The 25,114-nt window shown below is 39.5% G+C and overlaps 1 protein-coding gene across 1 annotated transcript in view; it reads right to left on the reverse strand.

The window, feature by feature from the left end:
* CEP85L (centrosomal protein 85 like) overlaps positions 1-25,114 on the reverse strand; it is a 164,644-nt gene that overhangs the window by 116,379 nt on the left and 23,151 nt on the right. Inside the window, exon 2 of the mRNA XM_065401924.1 lies at positions 21,645-21,806. Within this exon, the coding sequence (XP_065257996.1) occupies positions 21,645-21,806 (162 nt within the window). The remainder of the gene's footprint in view (positions 1-21,644; positions 21,807-25,114) is intronic.

Consider the following 25,114-nt stretch of genomic DNA (forward strand, 5'->3'; position numbering starts at 1 on the left):
TTCTAGGGTTTCATGCACCTTAGAACAGAAGTAGTTTACACACTATAAGATCTTTCCTGTAGCACTTACAGGCACACAGATTCAGTACTCATTAATGACCAGTAAAAGCTGATGCTTTTAGAATTATTGCTTTGATACATAACAATAATGGAGTTTAAAATCCCTCTCTCCCGCTTACACACAATCGAATTTTTTTTTTTTTTTTTTTTTTTTTTTTTTTTTTTTAAATATCAAAAACTAACACACACACACAATCAGATCGGTCTCAGAGTTCTCTTTGGGATTTCAGAAATAAGACCTGTTTTGAAAGTATTCACGTCACTGACTTTTGACAGGCACGCCATCACTTCTCAATCAAATGTGCTCAGTTTACAAGTAAAGATTTTTTTCTTATTGACAGTACTACAAATTCAAGCTGGACACTGAAAATCCAGTTTGATTCTTTTCTTCACACGCATCTTTAACAATGAAAATTTCTGCTGGCCAAACCAGGCCTTCACTCCCACCTGTGAAAAATAACAGATGAGAATACGGTTGCACAACAGTAACCAATTTCCAATTGCAGGTCACCTGAATAAATAGTTCTACTGATGATGCACAAGAGGAACAGAATCCAACTCACTCACCATTGTGCTAGCTCTGCAATGCTAACAAGAGTAAAATCCTGACACTAACGTCAGACAGAATTCTGACTACATACAGGAAGCCCATCTGTTGCTTAAGAAGGCAACACTCTGAAAAGCAACACTGTAAAAGTAACACCACTTTAAAATGCCTTTTTCACCCAATTAAAAAAAAACTTAAAGGGTGTCTGCATGTGTGCCTATACAGCACCTAGCATAATGGGCCACAATACCAACTGGGATCTCTGGGGTGATCCTGCAATAAAATAATAAAAGAAATAGATCATAATAAAGCTGAAAATCTTATTCTGAATTGAAAACAAACTTGTAATGTCAGTGTACAAGAACGGTTCTGTATATGAAAATACAAATTATTTTTAGCCTCTGATAGTGATGGGCTGAACCTGGTGCAAAAGGATGTACCATGAATAGTCTATCCATGTTTCCCATAATCCACTAAACATACACAGGATGTTCAGGCTTATGATTCATGCGCCCATATCAACAATAATAAATTGTGCTCTGTTTTAGCAGTGGCAGCCCAAATACAAGGAAGTGTATTTGTTCTACACAGCAAGAGCCATTAAATAAAATTTGTGCTCTGGCCAGCTCTTTAGCAAGCTAGATGTTAGGAGATAATGCTAGACTGTTAAGCCATGCATAATTTTGGGGAGACATACCAAAAATAAATACTTAAGTGAATAAACACAAAAGTTTCTCATACAATTTCCTTCTCAGATGTTGACAGAAATTGTGCTAATTATTTTGGATAAAGCAGTTTAGAAGTATGCACCTTAGACATATTGGGGAGCAACTTACACCAATGAGTAAATTTACTACATGTTTTCATTTGAGATATTGAGCCAGATTGTGGCATTTACGGCATGGAATATGCCAGATGAGGTACAGATGGGTTGACCTACAGCAAGGACCCGAAGAAGCATAATGAGTGACTCACCCAGAATTCCTCCTCGGCACTCAGTGCCAGGTCCAACACATATTTAAAGGGGTGTACGCCATGTCCTGACAACTCTGCTGCCTGGTGCAGGAAGGTTTGAGGCCAGAGCTCCACCTTCGTTCTGCTCTGCTCCCTTTTAGGTAGTTATTGCTTGCTAGAATGGTGGTGGAATGGGAGAAGAGCCTCTGCTCCCAAATGGGAATGTACTCTTTCCAGGGGCATGAAGATGCAGTGGGGAACAGGGGGAAGAGAAGAATTTCTGCAACCCCTTGTGCACCTGGTTAGGAATCAGGTCTACAAGCTTTCATGGGCTGCCTAGCATGTTAGCAACCTCTTTATGCCCTGTCTGTTCAAGCTCAGAAGAGGGGGGGAAATAGCTGCTGGGGAAAAAAATAAATCTTGAAGGACATGCACGGAATAAGGGGGAAGATGGTACAAATGTAAGGATCTGGAATCTATAAAAGCAACAACAACAGAAACAGCTGCCAGCAGATATACTTTACATTTTCTCGTGTTCACTCTGCCACTGGAAAAAAACAAAAACCAAAACCTAAAGACTATCTGCACTTTGCTGGAGTACTGGATGTTCACTAAGCAAAGAGAAAGCAATCTATGAGCCAAAATTAGGGCTCACTCCTATTTTCATTCAAGTGAACATCAAAGCTCCCATTGTTTCAATGAGAATAGAACTGGGCCCTTAGTATGATTTCTGCAATAGAGAATGGACCCTTGTCAGTAGAATGGTAAGTAGGTGGGCTGCTTTGTAATCACAGCTTCGCTTACAAAACAAAATTGATAACTGAGATTTCAGAAAGAAATCCTAATGCTTCCTGCATTAAGTTGCCATGTTCCAGACAGTATCGTTCAACATAGTTTTGTCTTTCCTGATGCTTAATTTTAACTTATAAAACAAAGAATTCATTACTGTTTAGGAAGAAGTCAAATATTTTATTTAGCTAGTTTCTTCCCTCAGGCTATTCTTTCCCCCACTAAAACAGTCAAATTTATTCTTATGTGCATCAAGAAATTGGGGTTGATTTATTTTTTAATTTTTAAAGTCTCAGCTACCTACTGTGACCACAAAATGGCTAAACCAGAAAGGAGTTTTCTGGTTAACTGTTATTATTTTTCTGATTTGCACAACCAAAATTTTTGGGAAAGGCTATTACGCGTAAAATTACGAACCACCACTTTTTTTCCCCCACAGAAGAAATGTGAAATAATGTTTGTATTCTCTAAAAAGCTATGCTTAGCATCTTTCACAAATATTTGTTTTCATAACCAAAATATTATGCATCTGGCTAAACACATATAGTATTACTCCAATAACAGCACAAGAGCATAAAATCTCAATACAAACAAATATCTTATGCAGTGGTTTTTTCCCCCTTCACATCAGGCAATTTCCAAATAGAGAAGAAGTAAGCACTTTAAAAGATTCTGATCATTTGCAGTTCAATAGAGGGTCTTAAAATAAGCCAATAAACCTCTACGTAGCCTGCATATGGTCACCTAATCATATGAGATTTGTCAGAGGTGTGGAGGTAGGGGAGCATTTAAGGATTTCACAGTAATGAGAAGATTTTTACATAAGCTTTCTCTCAGAGGGCAAGATTCTGTTTTCCTGTCCACATGCTGCATTTCAACTTTGATATTCTGTTCTCCCTATGCAAGTTCAGCTCAGAATGAAGAAAGGCTATTGGACTCAAGTCCTGCACACGGACAAGAGAAGAATAATTCTGACTTTACGTTACATCTTAAAAACAAACAGAAAAATACAAGCAATTCAGTCATGTGCACCAAGAGGCAGTATGCATAGCCCATTACACAAATACACAATCTCCCTAATTTATCAGGTAAAAATATTTGCTTTACAACCCTCTGTCTTTCAGAATTTAAAAAAAAATTCAGTGTACATATTTTTGAAATGTTTGAGACATCATAAAGGCTTAAAAATCGGTTAGCAACAGACCTTAAACTTTAAGAGTATTCAGACTTATCTTGGGTCTATAAAATTGTTTCATTATTCCCCTGCAATAAAATGCTAAAAAATTGACCAAAAAATTCTATTTAAAATAGTTAAATCCTGATAGACTTGTTGGGGTCCACTAGGCATAGCTACCAGGTAACTCGGAAAAGTGGAAGGCCAAAGTGTCGATGAAACTCTTTTGCTCTGGGCCTATCTGAACCCCCAAACTCCATCTTGTGAACTCTCACCTACTTCTGTGTTAACTGCTTACATGCTGAAGCAGAAATGTATTGGTCAGCGTTTCTAGCAAATGGCTGCAGTTTCACTCACACTAACAAAAATAATAATAAGAAGAAGCAAAAAAAAAAAGGGGTAGTTAGTTTGCAAATGTCTAACCCAAGGTCGCAAAAACTAAAAAAGTTTTCTCACAAGCTTATGTAAAGCTTATTGTAACAGTTGTCTAAAAAAAAAAAAGGGGGTAAGGAAAAAACAGCCAGACAAAAAAATGTATGCAACCAGTTTAAAATATAAAAAATAAAATTTGTTTGTATTTGTTGCACTAAATTTAAAACATGCTGGTCTCCTAGTGCCATTTCAGAGCTCTGAAATAAACTTGGCTTGCTTTCTCCCCTCGGTGTCTTTATTGGTGCCAAGCACACCGGGCCACGGACCATTGTTGTCCCCTCGAGCCCCTTGAGCGGCCAACAGTTTTGGCGTCCCTGGGTGGGCTCGAGGCTGAAATATAGCCTTGCCCGGATCCCTCCTGGTGGCCGACGGATTACGACGACGACCGACGCCCAGAGCGCTCACCGGTGACTTCATCGGGGGCCTCAGCGGAGACGTGGTTTGCTCGACCCCGGAGGGCACAACGGTGCAACGCACACAGACAGTGGAGAAGCAGCTGCGGGCGACGGTGGGGAACCGGTCCCGTGGATAGGGCGACGGTGCAAAACCGGACCCTTGGATAAGGTAGGAACAGTCCAGTGGGGACTTTATCTGTCTTGACCTGGGGACGCCCAGTGTCTGCCTGTTTTGACCTGGGGACGCCCAGAGTCTCCCTCAGTATGGGGCAGGGACAAAGTACAGCCGGCAGGGTACAGTGTACACCCTTAAAATGCATTCTGGTAAACTGGAAAGTGTTTGAATCTAATCAGTTAATTAAAAGTAAATTAAAAAGGTTCTGTACAGTTGATTGGCCTCAGTACCAGCTGGAGTGCCAAAAAAGGTGGCCACCGGAAGGATCACTCAATTACAGCATGATCCTTCAGTTGCTTTTGTTTTGTCAAAGAACAAGTAAATGAAATAAACATCTCTATGCGTATACGTTTATGGTGTTAAAAAATAGAACTAATATTTTGCTCAAGTGCCATTTGACTCCGACAGGCTCGGTAGTAATGGCTGCTAAAACCCCAGAACCCTCCCACTGTTGTAATGCCAGAATCGGTGTCCCCTTCGGCTCCTCCACCGCCACAAGCTTCAGAGAGTACGCCCCCCGCCCCGTGGGATTGTATCCGTTAATTACTAAGTGTGGTAGCCCGTCCAGGAACACAAAAAATCTTTGAAGGATGTCTAGCTAGCCATAAGCCTAACTAAAATAATTGTAATACACTTACAAAAACCCTGTTGTCTGAAGTGGAGCAAATTCAGGTCATAGCCAAAGCCAGACAAAACAAAAAAACAAAAAAAGCATTTAAAGTTTAAAAAAAAAAGCTATTGGACACCAAAGGTTGTACAAAGGGGAATCCTCAAAAGTAAGTGTGCTCGTCCTGGTTTGTTGCTTCAAAGCTCTGTACAAAAGTTATGTTACTAAAAAGGTATATAATAGCAATAAGTATGTGTTAATAATTAAAAAAAAAGTGTATAAGTAAAAAATAAAAAATTCCTTTAAAAGTTAAAAAAAGCTAAAAAAAAAAAAAAGCACAAAATAAGTTAACTAAAAAAAAAAAAAAAAATACAGCTAGCAAGTCCAAGGACAGTATTCACAGCTAAAACTTAGCTGACAACCAAGAGAAAGGGGGGCCTGAATGTGCCCAAGCAACTGTAAGATCTGCAAAATACTGCAAGGCATAATAAAAACAACAAAAAAGTTAAAAAGCAGTTTTGCTAAAAAGTATTGGCCCAGGGATTTAAAAATTCCCCCACTCTGTTCGGACAGGCTTTGGCCAAAGACTTAAAAAAGTAAAATAATTCAGACAAAGCCCTCCTGCTGCAATATGTAAATAACTTGTTAATTGCTGCTGTGGGTCTAATCCCTTGTCTCAAAGCTACTGTAAGTCTCCTAAACTTTATTGGACTGCAAGGATACAGGGTATCTCAAAGCAAAGCCCAAATTGCTCTTTCAAAGGTTCAATATCTGGAATTTCACATCAAGCAGGAAAAAAAACAGCTCTCAAACAAAAAAAACGGCTTAGGGCATTCCTAGGCATGGCAGGTTTTTGCAAAATATGAATTCCAAAGTTTAAACTGTGAGCTAAACCTCTGTATGAATGTGTTAAGGAAGCGGATCATGACCCCTTTCACTGGTCCCTAAAAGCGGACAGGGCATTTCAGTTATTAGGTGCCTGAAAACGTCCTGTGGCATACTTTTCTTAACAACTGAATCAAGTTTCAAAGGAATGGCCAGCCTGTTTGAGGGCGGTCGCAGCTACTGCTCTAGTGCTGAAGTCACCCTGCAGATCTGTCCCTCCCTTAATCCAGCTACACTGCTACCAGAAACAAAAAAGCAAAAACATAACTGTCTAAAAATCATAAATATTCAGTATTCTAGCCGCCCAAATCTAAAAAATCAGCCACTCCCAAATGCTAACTTAAAATGGTATACAAATAAAAGTAGTACTATTGTAAATGGGCAAAAAAGGGCTGGTTATGCTATTGTGTCTCTTCAAGATACCGTGAAAGCTAAAAGTTTACCGGCAGAAACGTCTGCCCAGCTTGCTAAACTAGTGGCCCTAACTCGTGCCCTCAAGCTGGCAAAAGACAAACAGGTTAATATCTTTACTAATTCAAAGTATGCTTTTGGGGTATTGCATGCTCACGCTAAATTGTAAAAGCAAAAAAAAAAAAAATGCTAACAGCCCAAGGCTCTCCGGTCAAGCATGGGTCTCAAATTCTCCGACTTTTAAAAGCAGTACAACTCCCCTCAGCAATAGCAGTGGTGTATTGCAAAGCTCATCAAAGGAAAAATCAAAATGTAACCAAGGGCAATGCCAGAGCAGACAGAAAAGCTAAGCGAGCTGCTACCCTGAAATCACCAACTAAGAAGAATGTCCAAATGCATGCCCTCATCCCATCAGTGGGTGAGCTTGCAGCCCCTCAGTACTCCCAAAAGGACAAAAACCTGGCTAACAGTCTCGGTCTCCAGGAAAAGAAGGGATGGCTTTATTCCACAAAGGGAAAAATCCTCCTGCCCAAGGGCCTAATTCGACCAGTGTTGCAGAAACTGCATCAAACCACACATGCAAGCAAAAAGGCTCTTACCCAGCTCATAAATAAATATTTTTTAACCTCTGTTCTTAAACCCCTAGCATCACAGGTACAAGCTAAATGTTTAATCTGCCAAAAAAATAACCCTCGACCAGGAGTAGCAATGCCACCAGCCACCCTGGAACCTACCCCAGGCCCAGAATTGGTGTAGCAAATAGACTTTACTGAGTTTCCCAGAACCCAAGGGTACAGGTACCTACTCGTCTTAGTAAATCAATTCAGTGAATGGCCTAAAGCCTTCCCATGTCGCAACAACACTGCCAAGACAGTAGCTCTTAAGTTTGTCAAGAAGATCATTCCTCGCTTCGGCCTTCCCCAGTAAATAAAATCTAACAATGAAACACACTTCACATCTCAAATTGTTCAAAAAATATCAAGTGCTCTGCAAATTCCCTGAAAACTCCACACACCCTGGCGACCACAACCCAGTGGAGTAGTAAAACGCACAAATCAGACACTCAAGCAACACCTCTCAAAGGTCTGTCTCAGGAGGCCTCTCTTAAGTGGCCTGATGCCTTGCCCCTTGTGTTACTTCGCATTCGTGCTTTCCCTAAGGGTAAAATAGGGCTTAGTCCCTTCAAAATTATGTTTAAAAAAGCATGGCCTATGAATGGTACCCCAGTTCTGGCAGGGGAATGGAAAGTGGGGTTGTGGTTTCTTGTCTCAGTACATGTGCCCTCTGTCTGCTGTTCTTTCTTTTCTTCACAAATACACCAAAAATTCACAGCCTCTTCTGCTGAATGTCCGGGTCCACTCCTTGCAGCCTGGTGACTCCGCTCTCGTGCGGACCTGGAAGGACGAGCCTCTCCAAAAAAAGTGGGAAGGGACCCCACATCGTCCTGCTTGTCACCCATACAGCAGCAAAGGTCAAAAAACACAAAAACTAAATTCATCACTCTCAACTAAAAGCAATACCCGCTCCTAAACAGTGGACTGTCCAGCCTGCAAAAAAAACTGCTAACAACGATTTGGGACTTAAGCTGTTATTCAAAAAACAGTAAGGGTCGTTGGGAATGCGTTGTGATCTTTCTAAACAGTCACAGCATTCTCCGCAAAAACCCTGAGCATTGGTTTTATTTTCTCACAAAAGGCGGACCTGGCCTATGTATTTGGTCTTGTTATTTTTTGACTTGTTTAGTGTCAATCATTCTTATCTTCTGAATATTTGGGTTTGTGGTAACCCTTTCCCCACAAGCCAGCCTACGGGACTCACAAGGTAACAATAAAAAGACTAGTTATGGTAAAGCCTTTTGGGTTTGTGGTACTAGTGCCTACAAATGGCTTCCTAATGGTTGGCATGGTAGCTGTTACAAAGGCTATCTTGCTCCTCCCCTCCGCATTCTACCCAAGGCTCCCTCAGGTTGTCCCAGGTACTATCGGTCCTTAAAAGCTACCTTGAAACCCATTAGTAAAAAAAACAGGTTTGAAATAATAGCCCTCCCTTCCTATGAGGTGGGACAGCTAACCCAACTCTACAGAAAACTGTCTAAATTTCTCACCCAGTTTGCCAATAATACCCTGGCCATAAAAAAATGCATAAGTTCTAAGCTGTACCAGCTTCAACTGCTAGCTTTGCAAAACCGCCAAGCCCTAAATTATATGTTAGCTTCACAAAGCAGGGTCTGTGCCCTTATTAAAAAAAAGTGTTGTACCTATGTCCCAGAGTTTTCACAAAACATTAACAAGCATATCTTGTCAGCTGAACGGGCCTTTAACCAGTAAAAGGCCCAGGAAGGGGAACCCACTATTTTGGATTCCCTTTAGGGTTAAATACCTAGTTTAGGGGAACTAGAAAATATAGGGGGAAATATTGTTCGCATCTTGCTCACAGGTGTTGTAATATGTTTTGTTCTTGTTCTTTTGCTCATTTGCTGTAAAGTGCTCATACGTAAAATTTGTACCTCCCATACCCCAAAAGTTCCCTTATACCCTCTCATTAATAATCCTAATTGCATGAAGCTTAATCGCATTTTGTCTTTAAAGTATAAAAAAACTCTAACAAAAGTTTGTTAAAGTGTTCTCAAAGAAGGGATTGTTGGGGTCCACTAGGCATAGCTACCAGGTAACTCGGAAAAGTGGAAGGCCAAAGTGTCGATGAAACTCTTTTGCTCTGGGCCTATCTGAACCCCCAAACTCCATCTTGTGAACTCTCACCTACTTCTGTGTTAACTGCTTACATGCTGAAGCAGAAATGTATTGGTCAGCGTTTCTAGCAAATGGCTGCAGTTTCACTCACACTAACAAAAATAAGAAGAAGAAGAAGCAAAAAAAAAAGGGGTAGTTAGTTTGCAAATGTCTAACCCAAGGTCGCAAAAACTAAAAAAGTTTTCTCACAAGCTTATGTAAAGCTTATTGTAACAGTTGTCTAAAAAAAAAAAAAGGGGGTAAGGAAAAAACAGCCAGACAAAAAAATGTATGCAACCAGTTTAAAATATAAAAAATAAAATTTGTTTGTATTTGTTGCACTAAATTTAAAACATGCTGGTCTCCTAGTGCCATTTCAGAGCTCTGAAATAAACTTGGCTTGCTTTCTCCCCTCGGTGTCTTTATTGGTGCCAAGCACACCGGGCCACGGACCATTGTTGTCCCCTCGAGCCCCTTGAGCGGCCAACAGACTTTTGAAGAAAAATTAAACCCTTTTCCCATCATCAGAGTAATTCCTGGGACATTTCACTGAGGGTTCTCCTGTCACCAGGAAACAGAAAGCCTCCTGAATTTTGCTGTTTTTTTCAGCAGTGTTTATACTGCTGATATTGTCTGTTTTCAAAAGAGCTATGAGAAGACAAATCTTAAGCAACAAGTTTAATTCAGCCCTGTTCTGTACCCAATCATCAACTGTTGCTGCTCAAACCAGGTCACATCGGGCTATCTGGCATATCCTCAAAGAACGCAGTAACTTTTAAACATGCACCCACAAAAAGATGGATGAGGAGTTTTCCCTGCGCTTTCACAATGACAGATCGTACCAGAATGACTACATCAGCTTCACCAAAATGACTATAGCCCTAAGTTTCAAAATTTCAAATATAAAACAAATTTAACTACATGTACTTCAAGTGTAATCTCTATTTCTCTCCCCAACATTAACTTGCACTGGTGCCTCTTGAACATAGTTAGAATTTGAAATAAGAACTTCTCGAACACCTCAGCTCTAAAACTCAGAGTTATGGAAAAATACTAGAGTGTAGTGATAGCAGTTATGAGAGATCTCAGCAATGCACATAAGGAAGGTGCAGAGATTTATAAATTGCAGTGTGATTCTAATGTAAAAATCTGCCAGAAAACTATCCATTAGATATCAAACACGTCCTATGATATAGTACTGATGTATCGCATGAGATACTGAAAGTTCTGTCTCTTAGCAGAAAGCTTTGTTTCATTTTTACACAAGGAAGCATTCTCTGACTGCTAGACACTGGGCAGGAGCTACAGCTGCATTATCACCAAGTACCTTGTTAAAAAAATAAATAAATAAAATAATCAGCTATTAAAAATACATTTATCTGAAATTAAGACTCAAGCTCTTCAGGGGAAATTCTCCAAAACAGAAGAATGGCAAAAAAGGAGGGACCACTGTGGTCCTGCTACATGAATCCCTGTAGGGCTTCATTGCCTCCTGTACACTGTGGAGACAAACTAGTGTCTCTCTTCATAGTGGAGAGACCTGGTTACAGTTATACTGGGAGAGAGGGATGGGCCGGGCCTGCCCAGCAGATCCAGGAATTTCAAAGTCCCACTGACAACAAACACTCTGGGACACAGGTGGCACTTAGTCCATGGTTTCCATGCCCCCCCACATTCTTAACCGCAAACACAAGACGTGTTTGCTCAGACTGCACAGGGGAACGGGATTTCACCTTTAGTTTGTAGTACAATGCTGTCATAACTATAAAGGGAAGGGTAACAGCTCTCCTGTGTACAGTACTAAAATCCCTCCTAGCCAGAGACTCCAAATCCTTTTACCTGTAAAGGGTTAAGAAGCTCGGGTAACCTGGCTGACACCTGACCCCAAGGACCAATAAGGGGACAAGATACTTTCAAATCTTGGGGGGGGAAAGGCTTTTGTGTGTGTCCTTTGTTTAAGGGGTTGTTCGCTCTTGGGACCGAGAGGGACCAGACATCAATCCAGGTTCTCCCCATCTTTCTAAACAAGTCTCTCTTATTTCAAAATTGTAAGTAAAAGCCAGGCAAGGCGTCTTAGATTTACTTTGTTTTTCTCAACTTGTAAATGTACCTTTTACTAGAGTGCTTATCTTGTTTGCTATACTTTGAACCTAAGACAGAGGGGGGTTCCTCTGAGCTCTTTAAGTTTGATTACCCTGTAAAGTTATTTTCCATACTGATTTTACAGAGATGATTTTTACCTTTTTCTTTAATTAAAAGCCTTCTTTTTAAAAACCTGATTGATTTCTCCTTGTTTTAAGATCCAAAAGGGGTTTGGATCTGTATTCACCAGGAGTTGGTGAAAGGAAGGAGGGGGGAAGGGTCAATTTCTCCTTATTTAAGATCCAAGGAGTTTGGATCTGTATTCACCAGGGAATTGGTGAAGGTCTCTCAAGGCTACCCAGGAAAGGGAATTAGCTTTGGGATGGTGGCAGCGGACCAGAACTAAGCTGGTAGTTAAGCTTAGAAGTCTTCATGCAGGCCCCTACATTTGTACCCTAAAGTTCAAAGTAGGGATACAGCCTTGACAAATGCTCATGAGAAAATAAAAAAAAATATAAAAAATAAATATCGGCCATAAGAGAATATCTGACCGCTATTAAAAATTCCTGCTAGGTTCTCGCTCTCTCTCTCTCTCATTGGACTGCTCATTACAAATTAAATTGTCTAGTCCTCTGTCCAGTCTCAATCCACGAGGAATATACATCAGCAGCAAACAGCAATGTGGTGCAGAGAAAAATGAAGGGGAAACTGAAACATTAAACATCTGATTATTAACTGAGAGCATGGTCCTAGTGTTTGCATTTATGATTAAATATATTTATCCTGACAGTTCAAATATATTTGTGAAAGAACATGAATAAATCCTCAATGATCATGCTCTTAATTTGCACTTTTAATGGAGTAGGTTACCACTAGCCAGGTATGCATTCAAATGCAGCTTTCTACAATGCAGAACTTCTTTTTTCCTCCCAAATACTGGAAGCTAGAAGCCATGTCTGTGTAACTGACTAGGTTTCTGCAATGCAGATTTACATTACTGCAGCTGACACACATGCAGTCATCATAGCAACTCTCACACACACACACACACACACACACACACGTATTGTACTTCAAGTATAGGGAAGAAATTTCCCTTATAACAAGTGAGTCTGTAAAAGCTTTTTACAGCAGGGGGAGTAGGGAATAAATACAGTGACAATTTAAAAATAATAGGCACAGAACTTTAGTCACAGCTCTCAAATCAAGTCTACATATTAACTGCAACAGTCCTTTCTATTCTGCATGAAAAAGCTAATGATCAAAACAGAACTTGGTTGAGCTATTGCTTCTAATCATTTCGGTTCCGCAAATTTAGCGTCCAATGAGCAGGTGGCCAAATGTTTTTCGTTTTTTTAATTTCAAGCCTCTGAGATTTCCAAACCATTCCCCTCCCCCTAAACCTGGGCTATTCAAATTTTTCCTTCAGTGTTCTACATATGTAATTATATGCATCACACACACACACACCCCTCCTCCTCCTCTGCAGGGGGTTGGGGGGAGGAAAGAGAATTTACCTCTCTATTAGTGTAAAAAAATTGAATAATCTAGGAATGTTGCATTTACAAGCTAATTTCTTCACCATTGATGACACAGACTTTTTAGATGGGTACCTATGGTTATCAAGAAAGTATAGAGTAATATGTCATTCAGAAGCAAGGCTTTGGGACAGATTCTATTATCAGAGCAGTTTTTACACATGACTTTGGTCGAGTCACCCCTCTATTTACACTGGTGAAAGCTCAGAATCAGACCCTTTGTTTCTGAGCAACTTTTTAATTTAATAAAAATCATAATTAAAATCAAGGATATATAGAACACACACTATTTAAGCTACATTCTCAAATGGAGTATTCCATCATAATTAGTTCAGCTCTACAGTGATGACAGATCTGTTTACATGACCAAAATAAAAGGAGGAAGTCAAGCAGCCTGCCAACAGTGCAAATTTAGCGTGATAAAGCAGTGATTGCAAAGCCATCTACAAAGGTTTTGACGTCTTCTCTGTAAAATTAAGAGCTGAAACTTCAGGCATCATCAACAATTCCTCTCTCACTTAGCGGAGAGTAAATAATTTCCTACAACACAAAGGATTATATTCACTCTACTGCTAGTTGCATTACCTTGATTAAAATGCAAGGAATTAAAAAAGAAGTCATATGATTAGTTCAAGTAAAGCTGCAAGCCATATTTAAAGTTATATAACTATACACAACCAGGGAGTTAACGTGGTTATTCCAGATACCCCAGTGTACACAAAAGTACCTTAAAGTTCACTCTTCCCCCACCCTCCCCCCCAATTCTGGTGCTGTTTTGTGCAAGCTAGTCTCTTAGGGTATGTGTATGCTGCAATTAAAAACCCATGGCTGGACTCAGCCTGCAAGCCCAAGTCAGCTGGCAGTGGGGCTGTTTAATTGCAGTGTAGATGTACAAACTCTGGCTGGAGCCCAGGCTCTAGGACTCTGCAAGGTTTTGAAACTACAATTATAGGGCCTGATCCTGCATTCCCTACCTTTCTGTAGCTGTCACTGAAATCTGTGTAAGCTTGCAAACAGAAAAGGAGTGCAAAAACAAGCCTTTGAATTAAGTCTTTAGGAGCCCGCTGCTGCATGAAACTCAATGGTAAAGTTATAGTTTCTCTCCTCTCTCTAACTTGAAGTACCCATACCAGGTTTTAGGTGCTTCTATAGGAATTTAAAATGTATAATTGCAAAAAATAAGACATTAAAAATACAAATCCATAGTGTCTAAAAAAATAATAATAATAATAATAATATTCTCTCCCCCCCCCAAACAATATCAGCATTATCCCCACTTTTGATCACTCTCTACCCATCAGCCGAATACCACATTGTGTCACTTGATAATGTTACCTTCTGTATTGACTATTCTAATAGACATCTATTTTAACAGAAGCCACGTGGAAGCCTTAAAGTCTGTTACCTCTTTAAGCATTTTCAAACAGTTTCTTCACAAATTTTGGGGTCAGGCTTTTTGTGAGAAACCAAGGTAGTCTTTTTTCAGGCATCTGTCAATTTGAACAAGGTTATTCCCCAGTGTTGCACAGATACAACTTCTCAATTCAGAAACAGACTTCTACCATCTAAACATGCGGGGTACATGAAGTAGGTTTTAAAGTGGTGATTCATATGGTCCCAGGCTTTGGCAGGCTGACACATTTTGTTCCAGCATCCATAAGTTCCTAGATGGTACAAACATATTTATAAACTGGGTATTCTGATCTAAATCTTAGAGCACAGTTGTACACATGCAAGTTGTGGTTGCAATGCATATAGGCATGAGCATGCACAAGTTCTGAAGACGTAGATTGGGAAGGGGAGACATGTTCTACAGAGTAACTTTATTTTTGTTTTTATAAACTTTCCAGTAGGAACACTTGAGCATTAGATAGATGCCCCTTCTTACTGTTGTATACAAATCTGAATCAATGTTTGTGTGTGTGTGCGTACTTTGAAAATACGGTCCTTAGTTATCATCTGTGGAAGTGGCCTTTGGGAGGAGTGTCACAATTTTAGCAAGGGGAACATCCCCTCCATTTTTTGACCTTGACTGATGAACTTTAAAAAAGATGCATTATCCAGAACAATGCAGATATACATGACTGTGTTTAATTAAATGTCGCTCTGTTCAAAGGATGAGATTTAACACGAGATGTACTGTCACTATTCTTTGCACACAGTTGGCTTTTCTGGAATGTTAAACTATAGGATAGGAGCTTGTTTTAAAGGATGGTATGAAGGCCAAAGGAATCTCGCCTCACATTCGGAGCTGAACTTTTTTCTTTGTCACTATTACACCTAATAGCAATATTTACTTGTACACATGGGGATGTGCCACAGTCTGCAGCAGCTGTGAAATTATGGTTTCCATTATTTCAAAACTTCCTCTTCTCTTCTTTCTCGCCTTATTTCTACCCTTCCTCTCTTCTCTTTATATGACTGAAGGATGGCTGAATGAATATATTTGCTTACTGTAGCTTAGTGCAGGGTTAGGAAAGAAGTTTGATCTGATGAAGTTAATAGTGTAGTCTAAAGACTGAAGCTTTTTTTATTTATTTAAAAAGAGGTAGCTGGAGTGTGTGTGTGTGTTCACTCCCAACACCTACAAATCTTAGTCATAAAGTAGCCATCCATCTTGATGTAACTCAAGATGACCTAGTAGAAGAGCGCTGAGAAGACTGAATCTTGGGAGATGAGAACCTCCTTTGAGCTGGCAAAAGCCATTAGCTCCCATTGTCGTCAGTGTACTCTAATTTCATAACGTATTGCATTCTTAGTTTCTAGCTAAGCAATAAGCAAAGCTGGAAGCTGAAATCCATGTACTATCCCAAGTTAAACAGTCAATCCCTGAGCCTTTGGATCCTGGCAGGTCACAGACAGAAATTGATGGAGTAGTTCCAGGACTGGACAGGTAAGCCGGGGGGGGGGGGGGGGGCAGAGGGAAGAGAGAGAGAGAGAAAAAGTGTATTGGAGCCTCTCTTTTCTGGGTTTCCTTCCTTTGAAAAGCAATGCTCTGCTCCTGTGAGTAAGCGCCATTGTGTTGGATAGATATTATCTATCTTGACAGTCAGGAACGTGTTTCACCTAAATCTACAATAAATTGTTTTCTTTAAAAGGAGATGCTGTCACCACTGGATAGGTAAAAGTGTTTTTTTTCCTGAGGGAGCAGAAGTAAGTACTTAATGCTTGGAGAAGTATTTATTCTTTAGTAGGATTTAAACAAAATTGCCAGGGAAACCTAAGTTATATTAGTTTTGAAAGAACATATTGTCAAGATATAGTAGCTAGAAAAGAATGATGGTAATGAGTTCCCAGCAAGGGAGACTTAGGCAGTAGCGTGGGTATATAAAACCAGGTCACACTATTTATACCATAGGTAAACGGCGATCCTATTTTACATCTTTAAATCAGTAACCAACTTTCTCTGAAGAAGAAAAAAAAAAGTGTTAGAAATCACATCTTCAGATCACTTTTCATGGGCATAAATATACATCTTGTCTGAATTGTGATGTGGCAATATTCACCATGATGCCACCCAAAAAGTTGTCTCCCTCACATTAGCATTTTTTGGAAGCTTCAGTGAGTTTGCACGCCTGACTCTATGAATTGACCTTATGATACATCCTGTGGCACAAGATGGTAAAATACACCATGGCTTCTAAAATGTTAACACAATGCTGCATGTAGACATTGACTCATATAGAGATGTCACTTAGAAGCAGCTGTGTTGTAATCCTTTGTATGCTAGTGGCCCTAATCACCAGCTGGTGACGGATAGACAGTCAGCCACACCCAGGTTAGGTTTCTGTCCCTTTATTCAGGACTCCCTTTTTGCATACTTTTCTTGTTATTTGTAAGACAAGAAACACAAACCATCTGGTTAGGCTTCACACTGGGATACTCTGGCCTCCGGTAGCTACTAAGTAGGACCATCTCCCACCCCAGGGGGCTCCACAGGGTCTGCCTGCTTGCCTTCAGCCTCATGTTCTGGTAACCAGAGAGTATCCTCTCTCCTGGTTCTCTCTCCACGCCCCACCCATCATGGAGCTGAGAGCCTCGGCCAGTCATGAGGTGCTGATCAGCTGATTTCCAGCACCTGTCTCCCACTAAAACCTCTTCTTCTGTGCAGTGCTTCAAGGTAACTGCCTCCTATACTCACCAAAAGAAATGCAAGGAATCATCTTCACAGGCCTCTATAGAATCTACAGTGCTTATAAGAAGAATATCCTAAAATTTCCACCCCTCTTTTCAGAAAGTACATGAACTCTAAAGAAAATCATTCCATGAGAAAAAGGTTTCTTGCTAATAAGCTCACACAAATCTTTGTTTGAGAATTAGCTACTACATAAAGTCAGGAGGTATAGCTATTTTTTTTTTAAATAAAGCCAGACTTGTAGAAGATAATATATTTTTTATTATTCAGCTCACAAGTGATGGGGCACCCACCTCTGGAACTTTTTCTCCTGCTCTAAGTAGAAATACTATTAAGAATTTGGCCTCAATGTACATTTGGTAAAAAAAACCCACACACTTGTGAACAAGGATTTGTATCAGCGAACAAGTTCATGTCCATCCCCACTTGTTGGCAGAAAGATTAAAAGGATACTCTGAGTGAAGATAAATACAGTTAATACAAATCTTTTACTAATATCAGATGATTAGGGCAGAATGGATTTAAGAGTCCAGTTAGCTTTTCAACACACAAGAGTCTTTACTTTCCCCTATACACACTTTGCTCAACGTGAACAATGAAACTAAACTGCTCAGTTTCATTTCCTGGTTTTCATATACTATCATTGGGCTCCCAGTGCCGCAGGGGAACAACTACACTTTAAGTGATATTTTCTCTTCCTCTTGGGCATTATAAAAACTCTTTCTGCCCCCAATCTGAAAATTTTAGTCCCAAGTAATTTTTTTAGACTAGGAATTATCCCTTTAAACTCTACAATTCCAGAATGAAAGAAGAATGCTCCTGAAATAGTTCAAATAAATATTTAAATTTCATTTTACCACCTTTTAAAGAAATTACTGAAATGCAATAGCGAAAGAGAAAACCAGACCTTCTTAAAAAAAAAGTGACTTGAATTTCATTCTTTGCATCAGACAACATATTTTTGCATTTACTAATAACTACAGCTCTAAACAACTGAATAAACCTTTTATTTACAAAAAAAATCAAGGATATTGTTAACATTAACAAAATGCATTTTTGTAACTAAAATTAAGAATAGATTATTTGTTAGTAGCTTCAGAAAAAGCAAGGTAACAAACTCACATTTCAGTCTTAAATTGCTAGAAGTTGTAATGATTTGCTGAGTTGTCAAAAAACCAAAAAAAACCTTTTCTGCAGAGCCTGTTCCCTAAGGGCTATTTCCCTAGCACCCACATTGAAAACAGATGGCTAGAAGAATAGAGAGTCTATAACTACAAGCCAGCCTTGGCAATCCTATCGAAATTGCATCAGCTATTCTAATTTGTTCCTGAAAAAACAGTCAACTTTAAATTTAGTCAGTTACAAAGAAGTAAGTTCAGATACTACCTATCCCCTCAGTCCTCCTGCCAACTTGTATTTTACAACCACATTTTTCCTGTTTTCTTCTGCACTGTCATGCAAGTTTTCAAACAGCTAACAAGCCAGGGGACTAAGGGAAACAGTGAAACTGACTGTATGTAAAGCATCACCAAATGCACAAAATATACAAACTGAAAAATATATAGAGATGTTACATGATTGCTGTAACTGAAAATAAGAGATGTTTCTTGTAACAGTAGGTCAACACCATAGAGATATAAGGTAGCTCTTAAAGTGATAAATATCCCCTGAATCAAGTTTTATAGTAGTTGCTTTTTCATCCTCTCTCTTTCCCACCCACCCCTCAAATGGGGAAGCCATCAAGAAAAAGAAAAAAGTGCTTTTATCCAGGCCTAGATCTTAACTCACTATTCTACAATGCCTGGATCTGCGTATAAGGAAACAGAAATCCAATGGGTGGATCAGAGAGCAAATTATGGGCTAAAGCGAGTGAGGGAATACCTTTTACTGGCCCAACTTCTATTGATTAGAGACACAAGCTTTCGAGCAGACATATAGCTCTTCTTCTGGTCTTATGGGCCACTAACACTTCTGGACTCTAGCCACACATTTTACTCAGGCAAGGCTCCCACAGAATTTCATGGGAGCTTTGCCTGAGTAAAGGGTGTGGCTAGAACCCTAATGCTGCATAACTAAGCATTATTTCAGTATTACAGCAACCTAGTTGCTCTGTTAAAACATTAAATTTGCAAGAATCAAGAAAGAAGATTTGAAAAAGCAAATTAAAAAAAAAAAATCAAATAAAATCCCAGTACTGCAGAACTACTATCTAGGTTATTGAATTTTTTTCTGAAATATATTTCTTCATAGACTAGCTAATGAATAATCTGTTTTACATAAATCCTACCATATTTTATAAAAAAGTATTTGGAAAAAGAAGAAAGGAGGTGTATTAATTTAGATGGAATATATAGACCCAAAGGTTAAAGGAGTTAACAAGACCCTATTATTGTTTAAGCTTAAACAGAGCTAAACAAGGTTTGGGGTTTGGATTACAGAGAGCTTAGCTTGCTTAGTACCATGGCAAACACACCATTAAACATTACTTTAACCTTTTATCAAAAAATACAGAAAAGGGGAAAAAAACAGTTAAAGCATTTGAAATGTCAAGTACTCCATAAGGCTTTCATCTTAACATTTTTGTTTGTTTTTTTAAAGGTGAAGCAAGTTTTTAGAAGAACCCCCCCCCCCCTTGTCTGACAGGTTTTTAGAGGATACTAAAAATGGTAAAAAAAAAAAAAAAAAAAATTGGGAGGGGGGGGAAGAGAAGAAATTAGTAGATCAGCTGGAGCTGTCATTGCTGGTGGTGTTAGAGTTGGATTTTGTTTTTTAGAAGACAAACAAGACAAACCCACACAAAAAGGGAGAGAAAAGAAAAACAAAGATAGAAAACGCAGCTTCTGTCTCTGGTGCTGACTTTCACTGGCAACCTCACTACTGGAGAAACACAACACAGCACATAGTCTTATTAGCCATTCTGAGACCTGGAAATCTTGTACCAGCATTGGGCTATTTAGGGTATTGCTTTCAGTTGCCTTTTCCTGGTCACAGACGTATAGTAGTGTTGCAAAATATAGTCTTGCCCGGCTAAGCTGGACTATTATTAGAAAAAAGAAGAAAAGAAAAAAGAAAGGACACACTCAGATGGGTAATATAGATACAAAGTCTCACATCCCGGGAGGTGTTTGGGATTTTGCAGAGCTGGAGATGTCAACTGGGTCCCTCTCTGGTCAGGACATCTCTTAGGATCAAGATGACAAATGCTTGGGGTCCCAGGAGATGCTGGAAGTAGTGGCAGCCATAATGGTGAAGCTCACTCCAGTAGCCAATTTCCCCCCCAAAAAATCTCTGTTTAAGGAACTCAAAAGAGAATGATGGGTGAAATAGCTAATCCTTTTATTATTTGGTTTACAAACTGGGCCCAGTTTTTAAACAAACCAATTTTGGTTTACTGATTTTTGGTTTTACACTGTCTTGCTTACCAGGCAGAATTTTTACACAGTTCTTGAATTATATTAATCAGCCTTTTTATTTTGACTAATTTAATCTTTGCCTCTTTTGTACTTTCCCCCATTAATAGTTGTTGTGACCTTTTAGAAACTTTTACTGACTTTTTACAGTTGAGCTGACAATTAGGGTAAATACATAGGCCCAATTATTACAGAGGATTTCTCCAACAAGCTCGGACACAAAGCAGCGTTAAGAACTCACACTGATCAGAGTACAAATCCATCGCAATTAGCCAACAGAGAACATGTCTCCTTTGTACAGCAGTTATCACTTCTGAGTCGCTTAATATAGCGCCAGATTACCCCTTCTCACAGCTAAACCCACAGTACAGGAATAAGGAGACGGAGAGGATTCCTTTTCAGAGCTCGTCTTCAATCAGCATGCTGGTAGTGGGATGGGTAGGAAAGGACTGCCCCCCTTTGCAATGAGGCATTACAGCCTCAAACCCGGAGGATCCTAGGCCATCATCAGGAGGTCAGGAGCATTCATACAGAGACCCGTGCCTCTACACCGGCTCAGGGGCTCCCATGCGATCTCCCTTCTCCTGGGCTGCAGTGGTCCCAGGATTCCTTTTAAGGAGATCCATGCACAGAAAGGCCCTGCAGAAAAAAGTAACATAGCCCCAACCTGCATTACCTTACCCTAGAAAACCCTGCTGGAGGAAAGGGGACCATGCATCCCTGTGGCCTATCACTACTCAACATAGGCTTAAACCATTCTTGTCCCATTCACTGCCCTGGTGCAGTTTTGATCTCCAGGGAGAGCCCTCCATGCAGGGGGATAGGGATACTCCTGTTGTAATGGCTAAATCCCTTATACGTCTTCTGTGATAGGAGCAAGTTTGAGAAATCTTGGGCGATATCGTATCCCCAAACTTAGTTTTATCCCTCTCTAGATTCATTTAAGATTATCCAAAAGTATTTTGCCAGTTCATGAGATGCCTCATATTAAAATGCAATTTGTATTCCCCTGAACAGAAGGCAAAAAGAGGACGAGACCTTTCTCCATCTTTTTCCCAGTCCTGTGACTTAACTATCTTTACTCCCACACAACAGAAGACAACTTTGTGATACAGAGAAGTTAAGGCCCATACAATGCAATTTAAACCGATCTAACCAAAACAATTTCTCAACCCATCATAAAAAATTGGCAATTTCATGTTCTTTAACAATATTGGAGAAATAAGTATTTTAAGATACATTCGGCCTTTAAAACTTCTTAGTTCATCTCTTTTTCTCTCACCAAGACTGATTAACTTCAGAATTTAAGAATCTTCACTCACCTTCCACACTATCAGAACAGGAGGTACCAATGCCAGTGTCCCCGCTGTCAGAAGCTATACTGTGTCTTCTGATATGGTTACTTCGGCTGCTCGATGGAATGGTTGAGGCCTGCCACAGTGATTCAGTACCAGATAACCATCCCGCGGAGGAGTAATCTGGGCCTACAGAGAAGGAAGTCAGAAGTCTGTCATTCCAGATACAGACCAGTGAAGTCAACAGTGACTATCTGGTTATGAATAAAGTTACAATCAGGGCTCTGTGTATTCTTTGGCAAGGTTGGCCTAAATGCTTCTGTAGCAACAGTTACTGTGGCAGTCCAAAGTAGCAGACTAGAAATTCCCCAACCATTTCAGGTAAACATAAAAATACACGCCTTTTACGGGTTTAAATTTGAACATGAACAAACAACAAAACTGCACTGATTGTAGCAAGATATTTAAAATTACTGTATGTTGCCTGTCTTAAATTCACTCATCAACACGCCGCAGAACTGTGTTGCACTGAGGAAGCCATAGGAGGAGAAGATGGAAGCTGGGTAGAAGGTGGTAGAAGCTTTTGGTACTTGAATGCAAGGAAGGTACAGTAGTTTCAAGGTGTAAATAATTACGCTGCTTGAATGTTTTGCTAAAAATGAAGTCAGCATTGGAACACTTAACACTGACATCAACAATGACCTAATGGTCAACATTAGGTTTCAAAGTTTAAAAAGACACAGAGATAAATGGGGCAGCTCACATCTCTCAAAACTACACCTCTACCCCGATATAACGCTGTCCTCAGGAGCCAAAAAAATCTTACCGCATTATAGGTGAAACCGCGTTATATTGAACTTGCTTTGATCCGGCGGAGCGCGCAGCCCCGCCCCCCGGAGCACTGCTTTACCGTGTTATATCCGAATTCATGTTATATCGGGTCGCGTTATATCGGGTAGAGGTATCATTTCCAAGCTAGCTACAGGCTCAGGAAAATATCACTACACTGGTTATACTCAGTTTACATTTGAAAGGTTTCTTTCACAATCACAGGATCTAAGATTTCCTTTTTTAAAGAAACAAAGACTGGATTCTAAAGCACAGTTCTGCAGAATTATGAAACATAGATTATACAGAGTACATGACCATGCTTACAATTAATCCCCAGAGTATACATTTTATAAGGATGATCAAATGCATACCTGGTATGCTAACCAGAGGTCCATCCGAAAGCAACTTTCAGTAACCAACATAGTCTAGTTAAGCATATTTTCAAGTAGAATATTGACAACCAGATTTGTACGTCTAATCAGAAGTCAGACATTAAAAACTGAGAAGTGGTCTTGTTATATGCTTATCTAGCAGTTAACTATACATCACACTTTCAATAGCAAGTGATCCTCAAAGGTTAGTCTCACATTCAGTAACCATTCTCACATGCAACGCACAGGTATTTTCAGGTCATTTAACAATTTTTGAGTTCATTACAACACCCAAATTACATAGTGATCTGACTGTGCAATAGCTGTTCACGGAGACGAGAATGCAGCTAAGGAACTGATAGTTTTTGACAGGACTTGAAAAATATACCCATCTAACAAGCCTACTAGCCATGGCGAAAATACGTATACCACCATGCCTCTAAAATGCCCTACCTCCTGCAATTTAAGGCATGGCTCTCCACCTTTCCAGACTACTGTACCCCTTTCAGGAGTCTGATTTGTTTTACGTACCACCCCCCAAGTTTCACCTCACTTTAAAACTACTTGCTTACAAAATCAGACATAAAAATACACAAGTGTCACAGTACACTATTACTGAAAACATTGCTTACTGTCTCATTTTGGCCATATAATTATAAAATAAATCAACTGGAATATAAATATTGTACAGTACTTAAATTTCAGTGTATAGTATATAGAGCAGTATAAACAAGTCGTTGTCTGTATGAAATTTTAGTTTGTACTGACTTCGCTAGTGCTTTTTATGTAGCCTGTTATAAAACAAGGCAAAGATCAAGATGAGTTGATGCACCCCCGGAAGACCTCTGTGTACCCCAAGGGGTTTGCATACCTGTGGTTGAGAATTAGTGATTTTATGAATACGACACCTGGATACCATTTCCTGGATACAGTAGTTAATTGAAATACTGTCCACTATTTAATACATTTTCAGAATTGTAACTTAACATCTCTCTCTTGTTTTTGTTACACCGCCTGTCCCTTCCTGGTTACCTCCCATTTTTCCCTCTTAATAAAAGTTAATTGTGTATCTTTTTCCTATGTTGTTGTCAGAGTCTGTCATTTCCTTCTCTTTCTCCATAGTGTTCTGTACCCTCTTCCTTTACATTTTCGGTCTTTCCCCCCAAACTCACTCAAATACCTCTGCCCGCCCAAACCACTACATATCCTGTCCCTCAGCCAGCCACAAAACATCCTCACTGCAGTGATTGGGAGAATTACTATTATATCCTTCCTTCAGCCTCATTCACAGCAATTCACTACACTGCCCATAACTCTTGCTGCGCATGACTATTCCAAGCAAAAGAAGAAAGTTGGCCTAAGGCAGACGTCAGTCAGAAATGTCTTTGACTTACTTAGCTTGAGAGATAATTAACATCCTGTTAAAGATTTGCATTTTATTTCCTCTTTTAATAAAGGAGAAGTACAGAAAAGAGATACAAATACCAAAAAAGTAATACAAAGTTTCTTGTTGATATTGCAGCCTTTAACACACAAAAACATATGCACTGAGGAAAAATCCCAGTCATAAACTAACTATACACAACCTTTATGCCCAATGCAAAGTTTATACAAGAAGCAATCTCTACATTCAAACGTCATCTAGATTAGAAAGATGATGATGTTTTTAAATGTGTTCACATTTTAAAACCACTACTAACACCACCACCTATTTTCCTGCTCTGGACATGCCCAGTAATTGCAACTGCAGTTGGCCTACTTGCAGGAAACACAAGATGGAGGGAAGAAAGTTTCTTTTTTCTTTACATACCATAGCAGGGGCCAGGTACAGTCTGGCCACTAAAGAATGCAGCACATCTAAATGATGTAATTCCAGGTGTCTAAGCCTTTAGATGGGCCATAAACAAGGCCCTACATTTTTGTTTACATTATCTGGGAATTTATCAACGTTTCCATTTCAAAATTTTTAAATGGATGAAAATCGGTGCAAAAGATTATCACCCCCAGTTTTCTGGGTAAATATTGGGGTTGATAGAGGGGGACAGGATGACAGAAAAAAAGCAACAAATAGAAAATGTAAGTGTACTGAAAGTAAAAAGAAGTTTAATGATGTAGTTTATTGCATGATCTGTACATTAACAGCACGAACATATATGCAGGCAAGTGTGTGGGTATATACATTTTCTACTATTGTCTTGCTTTCACAGACATCCTTGCATTTACATTTAGACTAACTGATTATAACTGATTAACAAACACAGCTACCTAAGGTAATGGATTGGATTTTCTTAATCA

Source organism: Emys orbicularis, chromosome 3 (assembly GCF_028017835.1).
Source record: "Emys orbicularis isolate rEmyOrb1 chromosome 3, rEmyOrb1.hap1, whole genome shotgun sequence".
NCBI lineage: Eukaryota > Metazoa > Chordata > Testudines > Emydidae > Emys > Emys orbicularis.